Source organism: Haemorhous mexicanus, chromosome 8, assembly GCF_027477595.1.
Source record: "Haemorhous mexicanus isolate bHaeMex1 chromosome 8, bHaeMex1.pri, whole genome shotgun sequence".
Classification (NCBI taxonomy): Eukaryota; Metazoa; Chordata; class Aves; order Passeriformes; family Fringillidae; genus Haemorhous; species Haemorhous mexicanus.
In genome coordinates this window covers 24,924,897-24,943,593 of record NC_082348.1, presented here as the reverse complement: position 1 = coordinate 24,943,593, position 18,697 = coordinate 24,924,897, and the positions used below count along the sequence as shown (strand labels likewise).

At 37.6% G+C, this 18,697-nt stretch overlaps 1 protein-coding gene across 5 annotated transcripts in view; it reads right to left on the bottom strand.

Annotated features, from left to right (window-relative positions):
• The window catches only part of PARD3B (par-3 family cell polarity regulator beta), a 388,514-nt gene that overhangs the window by 355,557 nt on the left and 14,260 nt on the right, over positions 1-18,697 (bottom strand). For all 5 annotated transcript variants that reach the window (XM_059853260.1, XM_059853261.1, XM_059853257.1 and 2 more), the window contains exon 2: positions 7,508-7,609. In XM_059853260.1, coding sequence (XP_059709243.1) covers positions 7,508-7,609 — 102 coding nt within the window. The remainder of the gene's footprint in view (positions 1-7,507; positions 7,610-18,697) is intronic.

Genomic DNA, 18,697 nt, shown 5'->3' with positions numbered 1-18,697 from the left:
ACAAGGCTACAGCATTTTACAATGCATATTACTCCCTTGGTAAGCATTAACATGTGTGTACTTAAAGGCACTTAAGCATCAACACGTGTATACATAATTCCAAATATTTGTTACATCAATGAAAGTCACTAAGAAGGAGTAACTCTTCCACCAGGTTATGCTTACACAGAGATATTAAGCTTCTTTTCATCATGAAATTTGAATGTTCATTCCGTTAATTGTGGCCAGATGCACTTAGAATGACCTCCCTCACTCCCTCCAGCCCTTTCATTGTGCAAGGAACAGAAACCAGACAGCTTCACTTGTCAGACCACCAATTAACTACAGTACTTAGTGCCCAGATGACAAACCACATCTTCAGGTCAAGAGAAAGTGTCACAGCTGTACAGCTGAATACTCCCCAAAAACTAAGAGATCCAGGTCCCAAACCTTCTGCGTTGCTTTGTGTTTTTAATACTCTCAAGAGCCAAAACACAGATCAGATAGAGGGATCAAAAGAACTCCAAACCAGAAAAGCACAAGTTTGCACGAAGATTTACATGAAGAGAATTTTAACTCCAAAACTCTCCCACTTAGCATTTAAATAGAAAATCTTATTCCAAAACTATCAGGAATTTTATTAGTGTCACAGATTTACTGTCACAGTTATTTAACTTTTTTTTTTTAAATCTGAAACAAATAATGGAATACTTATCACTTTTTGGAAAAAATCTGGTAGTTACAGATGTTCAGAGAAAGAGTTCAGAATATTCAAACACAAACATTCCACTGGAAAAAACTAAAACTGAGGAGTCCATCTGGTAGGAACCCCCATGCACACACTACTGTTGAAGTAGGTAGAGCTGAAATAACTAACCATTGCAAGATGTTATGAGATATCTATTTTAAGAAAAAATACATTATACATCACTAAGTTTGTAAAAGCTTATAAATTGTTCCAGGATAAACAGGAGGCAAATTTATGCATGCAGGCACCATGCTACAGCTCCAAGTCGATAAAACTGAATTTTCTTTAACAACCTAAGCAACATCTGACCATGTATCTGTTCTTAAAGCTATGAACTTATATTGCTAGACCTGAAGTTTATAACAAGAATGTTTCCAGTAACCAGAAGCACATGATAGTGTAATTGCACACCCCAGAATGTAATATCACACTTAAAAAATGGTTATTTCAATGATTACACTAATGAGTTCTGAACTTCCAACCCATGTGCATACAGTTTCATAATTACACAGCTTGAAATCCTCATCAGCAAATCCAAATGCTCCTGAAATCCAAATCATTTTATAATCTTGAATAATGCATGGCACCTCTGCAGCAATAAATTAAAACAAATTTCATAAAAATGCAAAGCTTCATAATCTGTATTCTAAAAGACAGCGCATTACTGAAATAAAGTGTTGCTTAGTAAGTACTAACAACGGTGATTTGTGACCCCTCCTCCTGGTATTTACAGTTCAGACCCTATGTCAGAAATAAACAGACCAACTCCTACCAAAATATCCTTTTTTATATATATTTATATGTGTATGGTGGCTCGCAGTGTATCCTACTACACAAGAGTGAAATCAGACATCTGTTTCCTAAACAAGCACTGGCTCAAAATTGCATGAAACTTTTTCCTCCTGAAAAGTGTGAAAACATGTTTTCAAAAATAAGCTGCAGCTTGACTGGTTTACATATTTTGTCAATAGCAAAAACAAAACTCCATCTTAGTTCATTGAAGGGCCAGCAAATCAAGGTCTACAGTTTCTCTGTAAGAATGACCCCAGCCCCAATGCCTTTTTTTGTTTGATTGATTTTGAACTCTTGGTAAACCCTAGACAAACTCAGTGGAAATTCTTAGCATGCATCACTGCTGTTCTTTTGAACGAGTCCAAAAGCCTTGTCAAGATGACAAGAAAAGTCATTATTATGATCAAGGAAAAATCATAGAATGGTTTTGGTTGGAAGAGAACAAAGGTCATCCAGTTCCATCCCTCTGCCATGGGCAGAGACTCCATCCACCAGATGAGGATGTGCTCAGAGCCCCATCCAGCCTAGCCTTGAACACTTCCAGGAATGGGGCATCCACAGCTTCTCTGGGCAACCTGCACCAGTGCCTCACTACCCTCACACTGAAGAATTTGCTCCTGATATCTCATCTGTCTCCTCCTTTACTTTAGAAACCTTCCTGCTTGTCCTGTCACTATCTGCCCACATAAAAAAATCTCTCTCCCCTAGAGAGCTCAATTACACTGAAGTCTGGAGTTTGAACAGCTTTTCTCTAACTTAAGCATGCATTATTTGCATGGACCATATATTTGAGAATCAAGCCATACAACAAAAAAGCTGTAAAGCACGACATTTACAGGCTCTGCTGACACACTGGGAGGTAACTTAAAACAGTATTGAGGCCTCTGCCACCTACATTCAGGGGAAGCTTTTAAAGCAGCAATGCTGTAACTCCATGTGAGGAGAAACTGCCTCAGAATACCCCAGCCCTTTATTTAAACTACTGAGACATTTCTATCCACTTGCCCCCTTCTTGCCATTTTTCATCTTGATGTAGAAATTTTCCTTATCACCTCAGTCTGCAGTCAGAGCTTCTATATTTACCTAAGTGTTACTGTAGCTCTGATTTACTTCTGTTTCATGAGGACTTTAATGGTTGAATAGAACAGAAACTGATCAAAGCTGGAATTAGCTCATTGTAACTTAAATGCACATTGCACATTAGAGTATGCCATCACTTTCACAGTCAAAATGACAACCCTCAAGGTCTACAGAGTCAAACCCAGGTCAAAAAATAACTGCTCTATAGTGCTAAACCAAGACAGCCATCACTCCCAGTGACTAAACCTGCCTGCAAACAACTGAAAAGTTCCAAATCCACTGGCAGAAAACACACCTACCAGCATATTTTTATACCTGGAAAAACATTTCTTTTGTATGATTATATCAGTCCTGAAGTTCACATCTGCTTCAATTTATTGCTTTGTTGAAAAATCTTCTCCAAACCAGCCTCACACTTGCAAAATCATCACTGAAACTAAAGCTACCTGCAAAGGCTTCTGTCTGAAGTAGGGCTTCAAAGAGTTACTTAGTATCTGTGACAAAATCTCCAGCCAGATCTTGAGCTTCTTATCAGGAGCATGCATGGGCCCAACAGCCATTTGAACAGCCAGCAGCTGATTTCCCTAGCATTAGGAGACCATCCAGGAGACATGTTTTTTCAATATTGCATTTCTGCTGTACTGAGTGGAGAGGAAAGAATTCATTGATTTTCCTATTTAATATTTCATTAAATGCTTAGCTAAAATACACTTAATTCATACCATTTACTTGATATCATCATTAGAAACACTTAAATGACAGTTGCAGTCACTACAAATCTTGATACAGTGTCACTATTTCAGCATTTCATTGACGTTGCTTTGTGTCCTTCAAAAGCTTCCACTGCTGTTAAAAAGCCCTGCTCATCTATATTTAACAAAGAAGATACCCAAGAAAAAAACTAATTTCTAAGATCATACTGGTATCCTGCTATTCCAGTGTCAGCACACTGCCCATCACAATGACTTTTTTTATTCCTTCCACTCTTAAAAAAACCACCCCACACCACAAAACACCTCCCCCACCCCCGTTAGCAGTGGAGTTGTCAACAAACAAGTCTCTGGAGAGCTTAAACCCACATCACCTCCTAGGATGACATGCCTAATCTTTTGCCATCAGCAAAAGATCAGAAAATGTACCTTTACAAAAATGTTCAGCAGCTTTGTTGGCTCAACTGGAGCTACTGCAATTCTTGCAAACACAATCTTACAAAACAACACCCAAGATATCCACAAAAACCAAAAAGTACCAAACAGATGAAAAAAACCCAACAAAACAAAATCAAAACAACCCAAAGAAAAACCCAGCACCCTGACAGCAGACCACCATCTACTTCAGAAGGGCTCTGATGAAAAAGCACACCTGTAACCATGTTTTGTTGTATTTAATCCTATCAAAATATGAACACGTACACATATACAGTTTGATAAAAAGTGTATTTTCCCTGTAGACCTCTAATTTAATTCAGAAAGCAGACCTGTTCTGATTGAGGAAGCTTGTTGTCCTACAAGCAAAGCAAGTTTTAACTTAACACAGGCTTTCATTACATCCTCTTAGCCTCCCCAGGTGTTTGCTAGTACATGAAAACATGATTCCATATAAACATCAGCAGGAAGTCTAGATGGTTACATTAAGTTTATGCATTTCAGACATGTGCCATCACAGGGCTCCACGTACACAATGCTATGAAAGGAAACATTCTGTACTCTATCTTGTACACAGTAAAGAAATTTTCTCAGAACATTTTCTTGCTGAAGAGTTCATTTCAAGTGGGAAATCTGTTAAGAACAGTATACAAAGAGGACTCTATTTATAACTTCAACATTAAAATCAGACAATTTAAATAGCATGTTCTTGTTCAAGTGACAAAATTTGTGGATTTTAATTAATTCATCATTCAGATTATCAGGACATGAACCAATTGCTGGATAATGCACTGAAAACAAGCTATTTTAAAGCTATTCTAAAAAACTATGTCAACTAGCTTTGGAAATCCAATTTAGGTCACAGATTATTGCTGAGGCAACAGCAGTAAGAGGGACTCTCAGCCAGGAGACTTTCCAAAGCATTTTCATATAACATGTTACCAACATATAATACTAATTTAGATCTGTTTTATAGGCAATTTAAAAATTCCACTCTGTCCAGCATAACTGTGCAGTTGACAGCTGCACAGTTGAACTTTGATTAATCTGGAGTTCAAGAGGAAGTCAGGAAGTTAATGTAAGCAGAGCTCAACACCACTGCCACTCCCAGTGATGGGCATTACACATTCCAGTGCCATTACTTCAGGGCTGGAACTCCATTTACTTTGTTTTTTCAGTTCCCTCTCATTTGTTCACTAACCCACCACAGCACTTGCTGCTTACCTCATGAGTAGTTTTGCCTCCTTAACAGTCTATTATTAAAGACTGTCAAAAGCTTTTGAAATTCCAAATAAATTATATCTGATAGCACTCTGTTTTGTTGTCACAGTGAAAAAATTCAATAGATTAGCAAAGACATTTTCCTCTGAAGAAACTGCTAATTTACTGCTATCAAAGTAGGATCTAGAGCAGATTATCTCTTCAAAAAGCAGCAGCGTTTCCCCTGCCACTGAAGAAGAGTTTGATGGTAAGCAGTGCCAAACACACCTCTGGTTAAAGGCACTGAGGTTAAGTGCAAGCATATTTTTATAGAGTGACTGATTTAACACAAAACTGTCACTGGCTCGGATGCACAGTAAAGGATGACAAGGACAAGGGAGCAACAAACCTGTGGTCTATTCATTTACTGCATCTACAGGTAATCATAACCAAAGACAAGCAGAGCACAGATAAATGTACCAAAAATTCCTTCATCTATTCAGGGACTTTAAACACCAAATAAGATAGCAGGCCAATCTGATCTGAGTATCTCCTCCCCTTTTTTCCAAAGCCTAAAGATCCCCTAGTAGAGAGTCTCAGTGTGAAATAATACTGGTGAAGGCTCAAAGACTAACAGGCCACAGGAAAGCTATCAAAACTATTTGTAAGCCTTTTATAGGGCTGGTTCTTTGATATCAGATCATATCAAACTTTGTAAGTAGGTAGTATGGACAGCTCCTTACACATGCTATGGCCCAATTCCACTCTCAAATGAAAGAATTCTTCAACCTCTCAGACCAGCAGATCCCTTACAACATTCTCCCTTCCTTTAATAAAAAAAAAACACCCTGATTTTTCACTGCAGCTGCTCTGTTCAGCAAGTCTCTTATCCCTGTTTCACCAAGCCACTCTGAAGAAAATAAGATGACAGTGATACATCCCCTGTAATTGAGATATCAGAGGAAGAGAAATTGAGGAGTTTGCTGTATTCCTAAACCACACCAGACCACTTCAAAGAGTAAGATTCGAGTTTCCCAGCAAGTTTTCCCTAAGGCAGCCTCAGAGCCTCACTTAGCACTGTCATAACTGAGGAAGCTTAGACCCACAGCTGTGACCTAGAAGCTTATTCAGCTACACATACTCAACCAGTGACAGCCACTGACAAGGTATAGCAAAGGCTCTGGTCACAAGTTAAAAACTACATGGCATATCAAATATTCTGCACATTAAAGTTCACATTTCCACAAGAGCTCCTCTATCAGTACTTCAGAGAAAATCCTGGGTAAATGTACTAATTTTCATTAACTAATGAGACCAGCAAAACATTCCTCTTTGATGTAATATCTCATTTTATGACATCTTATGCTTATGGCCTTATTCTTTATACACAGCTGTTCAATTTCAGAACGCAATCCTTTTTGTCTCCAAACACTCCTGAAAAAAACAAGTCTTAAGGTGTCTTAAGTATACTTTCAGTAAATCTGGACAAACGAGAAACACAAATACAATAAAAAGAATATCTAACAGAGCTCCACTCTTTTTAAAAATTCCCACACAAACCACCCTAAAATGACAATGCAGTATACCCTAAACAATTTTCTAAGATACAAAGAAGCAGCATCCAATTAATCATAAGCAAAATCTTCTGCTTTGTATTAAGTCATTGAAGAATCAACACAGCATACAAAACTAGCAATTCTGTTTGCAATATACTAAATTATTTTTTAAGTCATCAAGCATATGGCTCTTTAAATAGACAAAACAATTTGTCTAAAAGCACAGGTATTTCCCATATTTGGATCTTTGGTTTAAAGCCATTAATTTTTTTTCCTCTGATTTTATGAAGAAAATAAAGTAAGATAAAATCAGCAAAGTTTTACAAATAATACCCCTCCTCCTCTATGCTGAATAAGTCACCAATAAGTTTCCCCAAACTAATTTTTTCTGACCATTAAAAATAAAATGAAAAGAGGTTTCTCTGCAGTTACTACTACCCAAACAAGAAATGTGTCTTATTTTAATTGAAACTTAGAGACTCACAGCTTTTAAAATGAATAACCAGCCTGCTCAGACTTTCAGTAGCAAATCACAGGAGCTCCTCCCAAAATTTAACAGTTCAAGTAGCTGTTCTTGTCATCACAGGATTTGTCTATTTTGTCACACTCAACCATGATATTTGAATGATTCTCAAAAACTTAATTCCATGCAAAGGAAGATATTATAGAAAATAATTTAGATGGCATTTATTTTTAGGTGGCATAAAAAAGAAATAAATTATTGTAAAACCCACATTTTTCACCATGGTATTTGAATATAGAAATAAAAAGAAACACAGAACTGCTTGAAAAGGTTAAGCCCTAAGTGAACTGCTAGGCTTCTCTTCTCACTGCTTGGGTCATGCTTCCCACTCCCCAATTCTACTCCAGAAGGGGAGAGTTACAGCAGTTATGGGCAGATGTGTTTAAGAATATTTAACATCCATTTCATCTGCCATATATCCAAGAAATGAGAGAGCAGCATTTGTTATTTGAAAAGACACATAACGCTTTCATACAAGCTTTACCTTATCTTTGTCTTCCACAACATCTGCCAGCACATCATCTGGGTCCAGGATTCCTCCATCTGTATACTCCAGGTGGTGAATATTTACCCAGGAAGCTGGATCCTGAAAGACAGATACAAGACTTCTTAACCTACCCTTGCATGATTTCAGTGCTGTCAGACATAGCAGTTGTATCCCACTTATTTTTCACCTATTTCCCTCTAAAGTCACAAGGTAGAAGACTGAAGCCATTACTCAAAATTGAAACAGAGCAAATGAAAACTACAGACGAAAAACAAGGCAACACCTACAGAACACTACACACAAAAAAAATCTTTAAAACATACATTTTTATTTCCTTATCAATCTTTCTCCAATTTGAATAGTAAATTTAAAAAAATAAAAAAATGTTTTTTTCATTTTACAATACTTTATAGATAGAATATTTAGGTTATTATCAGCACAAACAAATAAATATATTGATCGACATGCACCCCTCCTGATAGGTTGTGGGGAGGTGTACCCATATATTTTTAGACATATAAAACACATCCATCATTTCTTTCTCTGAGGAGGCAGATAATCCTACCGTGGCAAAAAAATCCCAAATGAATAAGTAAATTCCACTTGGCTTTCACAAATACTCTCAAATTCCAATGCAACACTGTGTACCATATTAACAGGGATCAGATTAATTCTCCAAAACTAATGCTTTCTTCATACATTAGTAACTCCTTCACTTCAATAACCAGGAGTTCAGCCATCATTCTACTGACCCTGAAGCCAAAAGGCTCAGAGTGTACTGCTCAACAGCAAATTCCCCCTGACAGCAAAAAGAAAATGAGAGAGCAGACACACAGTCTGTAGCCACTCCCCCCAAACTACACCAGCTACCTGTGCACACAACTTCCAAGTGGTATTTATGGCTGTACTGCCTTACTCAAGACTTATCCTCCTAGGAGCAGTTCCTGTGGTTTAATGAGCACATGGCAGCCTGGTGAGTCACAGTGACATGTGTGAGTACTCTGAGCTATCAGCACTGATGAATGCTGCATCTGCTACAGCACAATGAAGAAAAAACATGCCTGGTTAGGATTATAAAGCACATTTGAGTCCTCCATCAAAAATTATGAAGAGTGGCCATGATATGCTAAAATTAAGAGCCAGGAAAGGAGCATGTACACATAGCTTTGAGAAATGTCTCAGAAATGGGACAAAAAAAGATGACCACTGATGACCTGCAACTGAGGGTTAAGTGTAACTAGATACAGTCCTGCTGTGTAACTTCCACACCAATTAAGCATCTAAAAGTATGCCTATTTGTAACATGTCCATTTAATCTCTAGTTTACCTCTTACTACAGTTATTTCATTTTGCAATGAAACCACCCACTTGTGAAATAGCAAATGGTTGTTCATGCTAGGTACCACATGTTCAAAATTACAAAGTTTAAGAGTATCAATTAATATGTGTTTTTTCCTCTGCAAAGTGACAACGTGTGGAAAACTATTACAGCTCAAATTTCTATCTTTAAGCCCAAGGCCTAGGTATTTTTACCATAACCATAAAATTCCAAGATGAAACGGCAGAACAGAAACATACCTTTATGCAGTAAATAAGCAGGTTAATTGAGATTACACAATTTACCTAATGCAGTTACCTTGAAAAAAGGGTATTAGTTTGACCCTAACAATAAAATTACAAAATATGATGCTCGAAAACCAGAACACATCAGGAGCTACAGATGTTCCTCCTGAACCTTTTAACTAATGCAACCACAAAGCTTTTAATAGTTAACAGCATTAAAACAGCATAATTGAAAATCACTCCTCGTAACTGGACAAACTTCTGTGGCTAACCTATTTGGCTGAAGATACATTAAAACCTGCTGCATTAAGCTGTTGAAGTGTTAAAAGCTGAAGTTAAAAAATACACAGCTGATTAGAATATTTTGCTTTCAGTGTTCACTTCTATTTGTGATTCAGTAACTGTACCAAACAGCGATGTGTCATTGAAACAGAAACAAAGAAAAAACAAGTGTAAAACCCCATTATCCAAGTAGAATGATACAAGTTGGCAGGACATAAGCTTAAGACACACAGCCACCCTAAACTACATTAAGTTTAACAAATTCTTAACGCTCTTTTACTTTGGGGCACAGCAAAAACAGTAATTTAATTATTTTTATTAGTGGCAATATCAAGAGAACATCTCAAAGAACAGAAGATGCCATTCCTCACCAATCTTTAGGAATAAGTGTAGCCAGCGTAAGATTCTTTAAAAGCAAACAATGACAATTCACACTGAAATACATGAACTAAACAGAGCAAGATTCAGTTTGTTTTGAAGAAAAATACTTAATGGCTTAGACACATACTGTGGCTCAGGCACACACAGTATGAACACACCACAGCCTTCAGATCTCAAGGACTCCCCAGTTACAATAACCAGCATAGACTAGAGCAAGACTGAATACTGCTGCCTCAGAAATAAAAATGTGAATGGCTTCTATTAGCTTACATGAACTTCATCCCTGAAAGTTAATAAGCCATGCTGGGAGCAGGAAGCTCTGCATAAACTTGTTTGATGAAGCAAACAGTAGCTACTGCTAGATAGCCCAGGTTATCATCCACAGAGGCACAAAAGTAACAATGGTTCATCTAACCAGCAAACCCACTCAGCCATTCAAAAAAAAAGATTTCAAAGTCAGAGAATACTTTCTCTTTCAGTGAACTCTAAACACTGCCATGCATTGGATACAAAGTATCCATACAAAAAACCAGGCAACAACCAAAAAGACCAAAAAACCAACAACAACTAAAATCTATATATCCTTATCTTCCCTGTTTCTTTGCTTCCACCAGGAGTCCAGACAGCTTCACTAAATAAAACATTAATATTTCAGACAACTCCTCACTTAAAACAAGCTATTAACTACCAGCAGACATAAAAGTTGAGTATCCAAAGTTCCAAACAGCACTGTATCCACATGCATATGCACAAACTCACATTTTGCACATTCTTTAGAGCTTATAGGAGTAGAACGGGTCCAAAACATAACCATGGTACATCCAAGAATCATTATCAGGGAATATGAAACTTGCTCAGGAAAAGGACTATCTTATTATAAGGTTCTTACGCTTTACTACGATAGAACAATTGAAAGGGGCATCAAGAACACTTCATGTGTCATTAAAGCTTGACATGCTTGAAAAGAAATGCTTAAGTTTTGAAAAATAAAAAAGTCTCTTGTAAAAATAAAACACTAATAGAGTCTGGCAGCTCTGGCCAGCAGATTCAGGTAATCATACCTGATTATCTGTGCTCCTAAATGCTCTCCTGTTAGAAAGTTCATCTTGAACACAACACAAACTATGGTTCCAAAAAATCCTAGCATCACAAGTAGGGAGAAGCTCTCTTACAGCACAGTACATAACCCCAGGCAGAAATTCAGCTGAGGTACAAACTTGTAGAAATCTACGTAAAGAAGACGTATGACTAAGTTACCTGGTATAATTCATAACAGCACTTGGCAAATGAATATTGAACAGTTACTCTAATGTGCATTTTACCTTAGGGTGCAAGTCATGTTTGCGTTTAACATCAAGCCACTTAAAAGCTGTTTATCATCATTTCCTTTATGTGTGGGAGAACACTTTAGGAATTACTATGCAAATATTTACCAAATGTTAAATTAAAGCCAGGTCACACGAATGCACAAGTGCAATGTAGGCAGAGAAGTGACATAAATTATAAAAAATGGGCTTGACATTCATTTTGTCACAGAAACCTGACTTAGCTGTTACCACGTAATATGACAACACCACTGTTCAAATAGTCTAAAATAGGTTCAAGAATTCTTCTACACATTTATTTTCAGTCAACACACAATTGAAAAACCAATCAATTTATAATTAAAGTACTCCCATTTATTGTTAGGTCTTTAAATAAATCAATAGATTCACGTTTTTAATGTATCAGAAAGCTGGAGTGCATTCTTGATTCTTTTTATTCCCAACTCAGATAGAAAAGTACCAGTCTCCTTTTCTGAAAGCTAGGCAACATATTTAACAAATGTTACAGTCCACACTTGTTGTCTCAGATAGCCTGTGTTCTAACATCATTGTAGTGCAAGGATTTCATACCACCACAGCTTCATACCTCCTCCACGTTTCTTGCAGGCAGTTCCTCTAAGCACTGACTGTTCCTGGTCCTTGCAGCAGCCATCTGACTCCAGAGCCCACCAATCCACTCTTTTATACCACTGTTCTTATTGGCTACAGGTGGGGCCTGTTAAGATCAGGCCTTCTAATCTTTAATAATTGGTCCAGCTGCAACTCATTGGGGGATAAGATCACCTTCTATACCACCTTCATTTACCCACACTGTATCCCCCTACACACACTGGGTATTTCTGACTGCTAATGAGCCCAAACAAATTTAAATATGTTTCAGCTGACCATCAATAAAATAAACACCACCACTTAATGATTTCACAATTAATTACTGTTTGAGGCTGTATTCTGTTCCGCTGCACAGAATGCACAAAATTAACAGCAAATTCTCTACGGGAATTTTTAATTTAATATAGTAACAATAGGATGCACTTAAAAAAAAGTCAGAAATAGGACTGACTTAAAATCATGCTTTTGTTGATATTTCTTAAGTACCTCCACATCAATGTTTCACTAGAGCAAACAGACTTCAATGAAATACAGCATTAAAATGGAAATCATGTATGCCTGTTCCACATACACAAAGGAATAAATGCTAGGACAAACTTGGGGGAAGGAGTGGCCTCTGGCTATATTATTTTCTGTCAATTGGACAGTGTAAAAGTAAAACTAAAAATCTCATAATCATAAAATATTTTCTGATAAAGTGATATTTTAGGTTAAGGTCAGTAAAAGAGGTATTCTACCCCTTACCATTTTTAGATTATAAAATGCAATGTGATGCCTTACCTCAATATATTAAGCAGTATTTAATGATTTCTATAAGCATTTTAAGGCTACACAGTGTAGCCTCATTACACACAGCCAAACAGCAGCAAGTATTTGTTGTCATCTTATTGTAAAGCTCCCGAACCTTCTCAGTGATTTCTCATGCGCAGCTCCTCACAGCACTGACTCCTCCTTCTTCACAGCACAGCCAAAAACCTCCATATTGCCTCTCAACCAGCTAGCCCACTCTCTTACAGCACTCATCCTCACTGGACACAGCTGTGACCTGTTAAGGGCAGGTGTTCCTAATCTTTGGTGATTAGTACAGCTGCAACTCCTCAGGTGTGAGGCTACCTTCTGCACTCTATTTTCTTACATTCTATCCCCCCACAAGTATTAGTTACCCTCAGACCACAGCTTGGGGAGCAGGGCACAAAAAGCTACTTGGAGAGAACCATATGGATGAGATTGGTCACAGGCTCAAAGTGCATCTCGAAATCCTTCTCAAAGTTTATCACTGAATTAGAAAAGCCTTAACCATTTTTGGTTTGCTTACCAAAGCCACTTCCAAACAAGCCTGAAGTGGTACTTTATTCAAACTTCATCTCAACTGCCACTAACAGGGGTGTCATGTAGAATTGTATTATTGCATACAATATTGTAGGTTACACACTTAACATTTTTATGGAATAAAAGGAGCCACAAGAAACTTTTGTAAAAATCAAAGATGAGGAGCTGTCTGCACAAGAGATTGAGTCTGTTCCAGACACTACTGAATGCAGCAATTCCTGGCACAGACCTGATCTGAATAAGACTCCCTATATGAAGTACATGAGTATACGTCATACACACATATATATATTTACACACACACACACACACACACACACACTTGTAACTGAGTACAAATTGGGTCTTTTCACAAACTTCCAAAATCAGAGATAAAGCACTATTTAGGTTTCACTGCTCAGGAAGCTTCCAGAGTTTAGTTTACATTACACATAACAGAGGACATTACAAGCTCATATTTCTAGGTCTCACTGTTGAAAAAATAAATTCTTACATCTAATTAATTGCATTGTCTTTATAGCATAACATTAACCAACACATTTTTAACCCTTTCCAGTTAGAAATTCAAAAGCAGCAGAAATCTTTAAGATAATACAAGGAAGAGAAACACGCTACAACACAGTGAGATAGTAAAAAAAAAAAAATTCCTTGTGTATTTCATAGTGCTATTGCTCTCCTTCACCAACACTCTGACTCTGCTTGTATTAGAAGTGAAAATGCTGCAAGATGCTAGAGAGAAGATAAAACTTCTTTATAGCCTTCTACCAGCTGGAGTGACACAGATTCTCTCAAGTTATTAATATTAAAGAAAGATCTATACTGAGTGAGCCCAAGGACAGGAATTAAACTGAGGCAAGGGCAAAGGACAAGGTAGTCTGCTCCGAGAGAAATGGCTTTTAAGCATCCAGAAATAAAGCTACAGAAAACACAGAAGGCCATACAGCAGAAATAGTCTTAGAAAGGTGACTGTAAGGGATGCTTCCTCATCTGTCCTCCAGATGAAATAAAGTACTACAAAAATAAAGCTGCACAAGAAAGGATCTTAGGAGAGGAATTCACCCTTAACTGGTGGGGTGATGGGGAACAGAAAGAAGTTCATTGCAAGCCATCAAACTTGGGAGTATATGGAAGACAAAGCTCTTCGCTTTTCACAATAAATTTAGCAGGTCTAACAAGCCTTCAAACCTCATGCCAAAACATGACCACAAGAAGTAATGCCAGTCTAAGTTGTTATAGCCATGATGCTTTTCTTCTGACCAATGCACAGATTTTGATTTTTTTTAGGTAGGTTAGGAAGTTTTCTTCACACAGTAAGATAACACAGAAGAAATTTTACTCCTAAAGGGAATAAATTAAATATTCAAGTATGAGGTGAATTAAAGATTATTTTCTTCAAAACAACACAATTTCTCCTACTGTTTAGAAGGATCTCTTTACAAGCTATAGTAGAGGAAACTATTCCCTGTAAACAAGCTATTGAAAAAATTAAATCTCATTCTATGTATTTTCATACATTCTAAATTTTTGTTCAGATTCATTAATTTTATCTATTAATACTGGTTGTGGAAAACGTATTCTTCCCTCAAGCATTTCTTTTTTCAAATCATGAGATGTGATATAGCCAAATGGTAGAAAATAGAAAAGGAGTTCTGAAAATACAGTAATTTACGTAAGACCACTTCAAATACTCAATTTTTAAAGTTTCTCTCTTTGAAGGCACTAAAAACTTGATGTCAAAAGGGGAACTAATCAGATTGGGTCAGTAGGGAAACATTCATCTTTGTCAGAAACATTGAGTTTATCTCAGTGGACTTGCAGTTTTTGCAGTCTGGTCACACTGCCTTGCTGGCCCTTGAGGATGGCAAGAGCAGACAACCAAACAATTCATGCATGAAGCTGGTGGACTACCACAGATTGCTTTTGTCACAAATCTGATACCAATCCTGTAAAAAGCAGAAAAATCTTCTCTTGCTCTTCCCAGGCACACTGAACAACCAAAAAGCAGAGCTTCTTTCTAGTCTTTGGAATGAGGCCTAACACAGCACAAGTACAGCTCACCACCAGCATTATCATTGACATGCTAAATGGTCCAAAATACCACTAGTCAATCCCTAGTCACCAGAGGGACCCAGAATATTTCTTGATCTTTAGCAATCTTCAAATTATTATGCTCTGAGAAATGAACAGGACCAAGTATTACCATGACTAGCAGTCAAAACACAACAGCAAGGACTGATGATCACTTCTTTCTGTCTTCACATGTTCTCTTCACACCACCATACACCAAACTTCATTTTGGAGGAATAAAACTCATCCTTCTTGCACTTTTTTCCTTCTGATTCATTTTCACATACAGTTAACACATTCTGTTTTCCTTGGAAAGACAAACTCAAACAGGTACTGGTTCTAAGAGCCACCTCGTTACAGCAAGATGGGCTTAGATATCAGAGAGCTCTCCAGGTGAAGATGTGAGCTACAAGGAACCCAGCACACAGGTTACATACACAGTTGCATCTGTTAAAAATGTCCCAGATCACGTTTGAAGATAAAGATCCTGGCCTGAGACCCTAGGAGATAAACCACAGAACACGAACATGGTGGAAGTTCTTCACACAGGCTTTAAACTAGGGGAGCACAGGGAAAAGAACTCTCCCACTTGAGTCACTTGACACTTGCATCCTGTAGGTCACAGCAGAAGGAAGGACAGTGAGTCTCTTCTGGCTTTCAGAGATAGTTTTGGCAAAGAGACTAGAAGATTTCTTGTCTTTTAGCCATCTTTAAATTACTATGTTTTCAGAAATTACTAGGAATATGTACTAATAATAAAGTCTTCATTTTCCACAAGGCAGGAAAGGTATTTCACTGTAATCAGAAAGGAAAAAGAAGAGAGATTTGGTTTAACCTGACAGTTGAACATGCAGGGGGGAAAAGTCCCTGTCCCCCATATTCAGTCTGAGGAAGAAAACAGAAAAAGGTGCTCCTAATCTCCCTATCGTGGAATTCTCTGTTTTTCAAAGCACAGATATATAAATCAGAAAAGACCCAGATTATTTCAACTGACACTCTAACTTGTCCTTGACTTGCAGCACGAGAACCCTTCAAAAATAAGAGCATTCTGATTTTATACTGAATCTGAATGAAAAACCACTCTCTGAATATAGCTGTCTGAATATTACCTGAATAAAGCAGGATGCAGAGAATATATCAGTAGAGGATCACATAGCCCACCTTTACATTACTCCAACTTTTAAGAAGGCCATGTATGCCTGTTTTAGTTTTACAAAGAAAGCTGGAGATACACATTTATACAGAGGTCTACACACTGCACTTGGAACAACCAGCCAAAACCTCCCCTTCAAAGCCTCAGTTAAAAGTGGAGCACACTCTATGACAGGCACTGAATCCAAGATAACCATACAAATGTAAGAATATAAGTGCAAACTGATCTTCAGTTATAAACTAAGAATATCCTTTAGCTTTTCAAGTCCATTAGATTAGACAGCTTCAACAATGCAGAAACACAAAAGATTCAACCTTGTGCAAATTAACACAAAAGTTTCAGAACAAAACACCTCTAAATAAACCTACAAGATTTTAAGGCTTCCCTTTCATATCCCAAGTCCTCCATGCCAAATATTATCTACAATATTCAGAGTAATATTGTTATGTTAATAAGCAAACTGCTTCTCAGCTCCAGGCACCTGGCAAGTAATTGATTAGCACTGAGTCTGGCTTCTTGTTTGATTACCTAAAGGTAACACTGGGGGGGCTTAAGACCACAGTCATGATTTCTTAAAATTCAACATTAAGTGGGCAGACAGAACTCTAAAGCTACTCCTTCAATGTGTCATTTTTCACATAGAAATGAGAGGGGAAAAACTTAAAGTAAGCAAGGCATATGTATAAGAGTATTGTATTTCAAAAGTGAAGTCCAGGTTAAGTGAGTGAACAATACTCTTATTTTGCCAACAAAAACTGATAATCCCTAAAATTCAAATAATTCAGTATAGCTACAGATAAAAAATGGGGCTGGCTGCACATTAACACAATTTGAGTTTGTAACAAACTCAGCACTGAAGGATACCAGATCTTCACCAAAAAATGATAAATGATTTGCATCTCCAAGGGCAGCCAGCACTTCAGCACTGCATCTAGAAACCATCTCAGATTGTTTTATTTACAACTGTTGGGCCTTTCTTTGATAAGGTGATTAATGCATTTGCAGCTGACACAGGACTGCTTATCAGAAGCAGCTGAGAGCTTCAAAGATGTGACTGAGTAACACCAGACTCTAAACAAAACTGAATACAAATGCCTGTAAGACAATGCACACCAAGCAGGCTGGAATCCTGTCAAACTTTAACATAAACTGAGCTTTAGACAAAGCTCAAGTGAGAAAAGGATTGCAGTAAACTATAGGAGCATTTCCTTAATTCCTCATAGAAAGCCACTGGTTATTTTCTGGAATTCCACAGAGAACAGCAAGACTTTTCTGCTGGAAAACCACCCTATTTCCTGCATGAGTCAATCACCAACCAGAGACTGGGGAGGAATGCCAGATTTGTAGTGTCAGTAGGACCAGTCAGGCTACCATTCCCTTCTCACAGGTCCAAAGCTGGTGCATTTCAGAAATGCCACCAATTCCCACTGGTGCCACTGCCCACAATCAACTCTCCCCATGATCCCTGAACACCTCCTAGCAGGCACAGCTCATTGCTCTCCTTAGAGAGGAGTTAAGTGTGGACCTGGGGTCTTTCTCCTCACTCAGAGAAAACACATGACCTTTGACAGTACATTCAGTGACTGTCTTCCATAAATCAAGCCACAAGGAACAATCGTAGACTCAGAGCTGTTAAGATGCTGAGACAGCCAGGGTAGTTTTAAATTATCACAGCATTAGAAGATGTAAGAAGACTCCCTGTGAGACAGAAGTAAGTTCATTACAAATGAAAACAAAAAGAGAAAAGAAAAATAAAAAGAAAAAGAAAAAAAATTAAAAGGGTGGTAGTGGAAAGTAATAGACTCAAAATTGGCTGTGCAGGGAGGGAAACTAAGGGGGTTTAACCATACAGGTGTTGGAGCAAGGTTTTCAAGTCTGTACTAGATGATGCTGTGACCTATTTCATTCTCATGTGAAACACTAAACAAACCAGATTCTCTCCCCCCTTTACTTGCCAGGAGAAAACACAATTAGGTCAATATTACTCTGAAGACACAACTAACAGTCGAGCACTGCCTAACTCCATAAAGCCTAGTCAGCTTCCGTTGTTCTGACTTTTGTTTGAAAGAAAATACTCTGGAAGCTTAAGAAGTAATACAAATATTCAGCAGCTTAATATTACACTGTGGGGATTATTACATAATCTGCCATATTTTTTGCTATATTAATAAAATTTATATCATCACAGTACAACATGGGTAAGTTTTGGTATTTGACTTCCAAGATACAGCAAATATACCTGGTGAACAGCTGAAACAACCTCTACCTTTAAATATATTGCCAAAGCCAAGTGATGGAACTGGATGAAACCCAAACAAGGCTCCTGAGAACAACTTCCACCTTCACTTGACTGAAATACAGAACATGCCAGGATAATTACATCATCAAAATTTAATGCCATATGCCTAACCTCAACGCATCAAGGGGATTTTGGCCAGATAAAAAACAGTGAAGAGAGTGAGATTATCCACTCTTTCA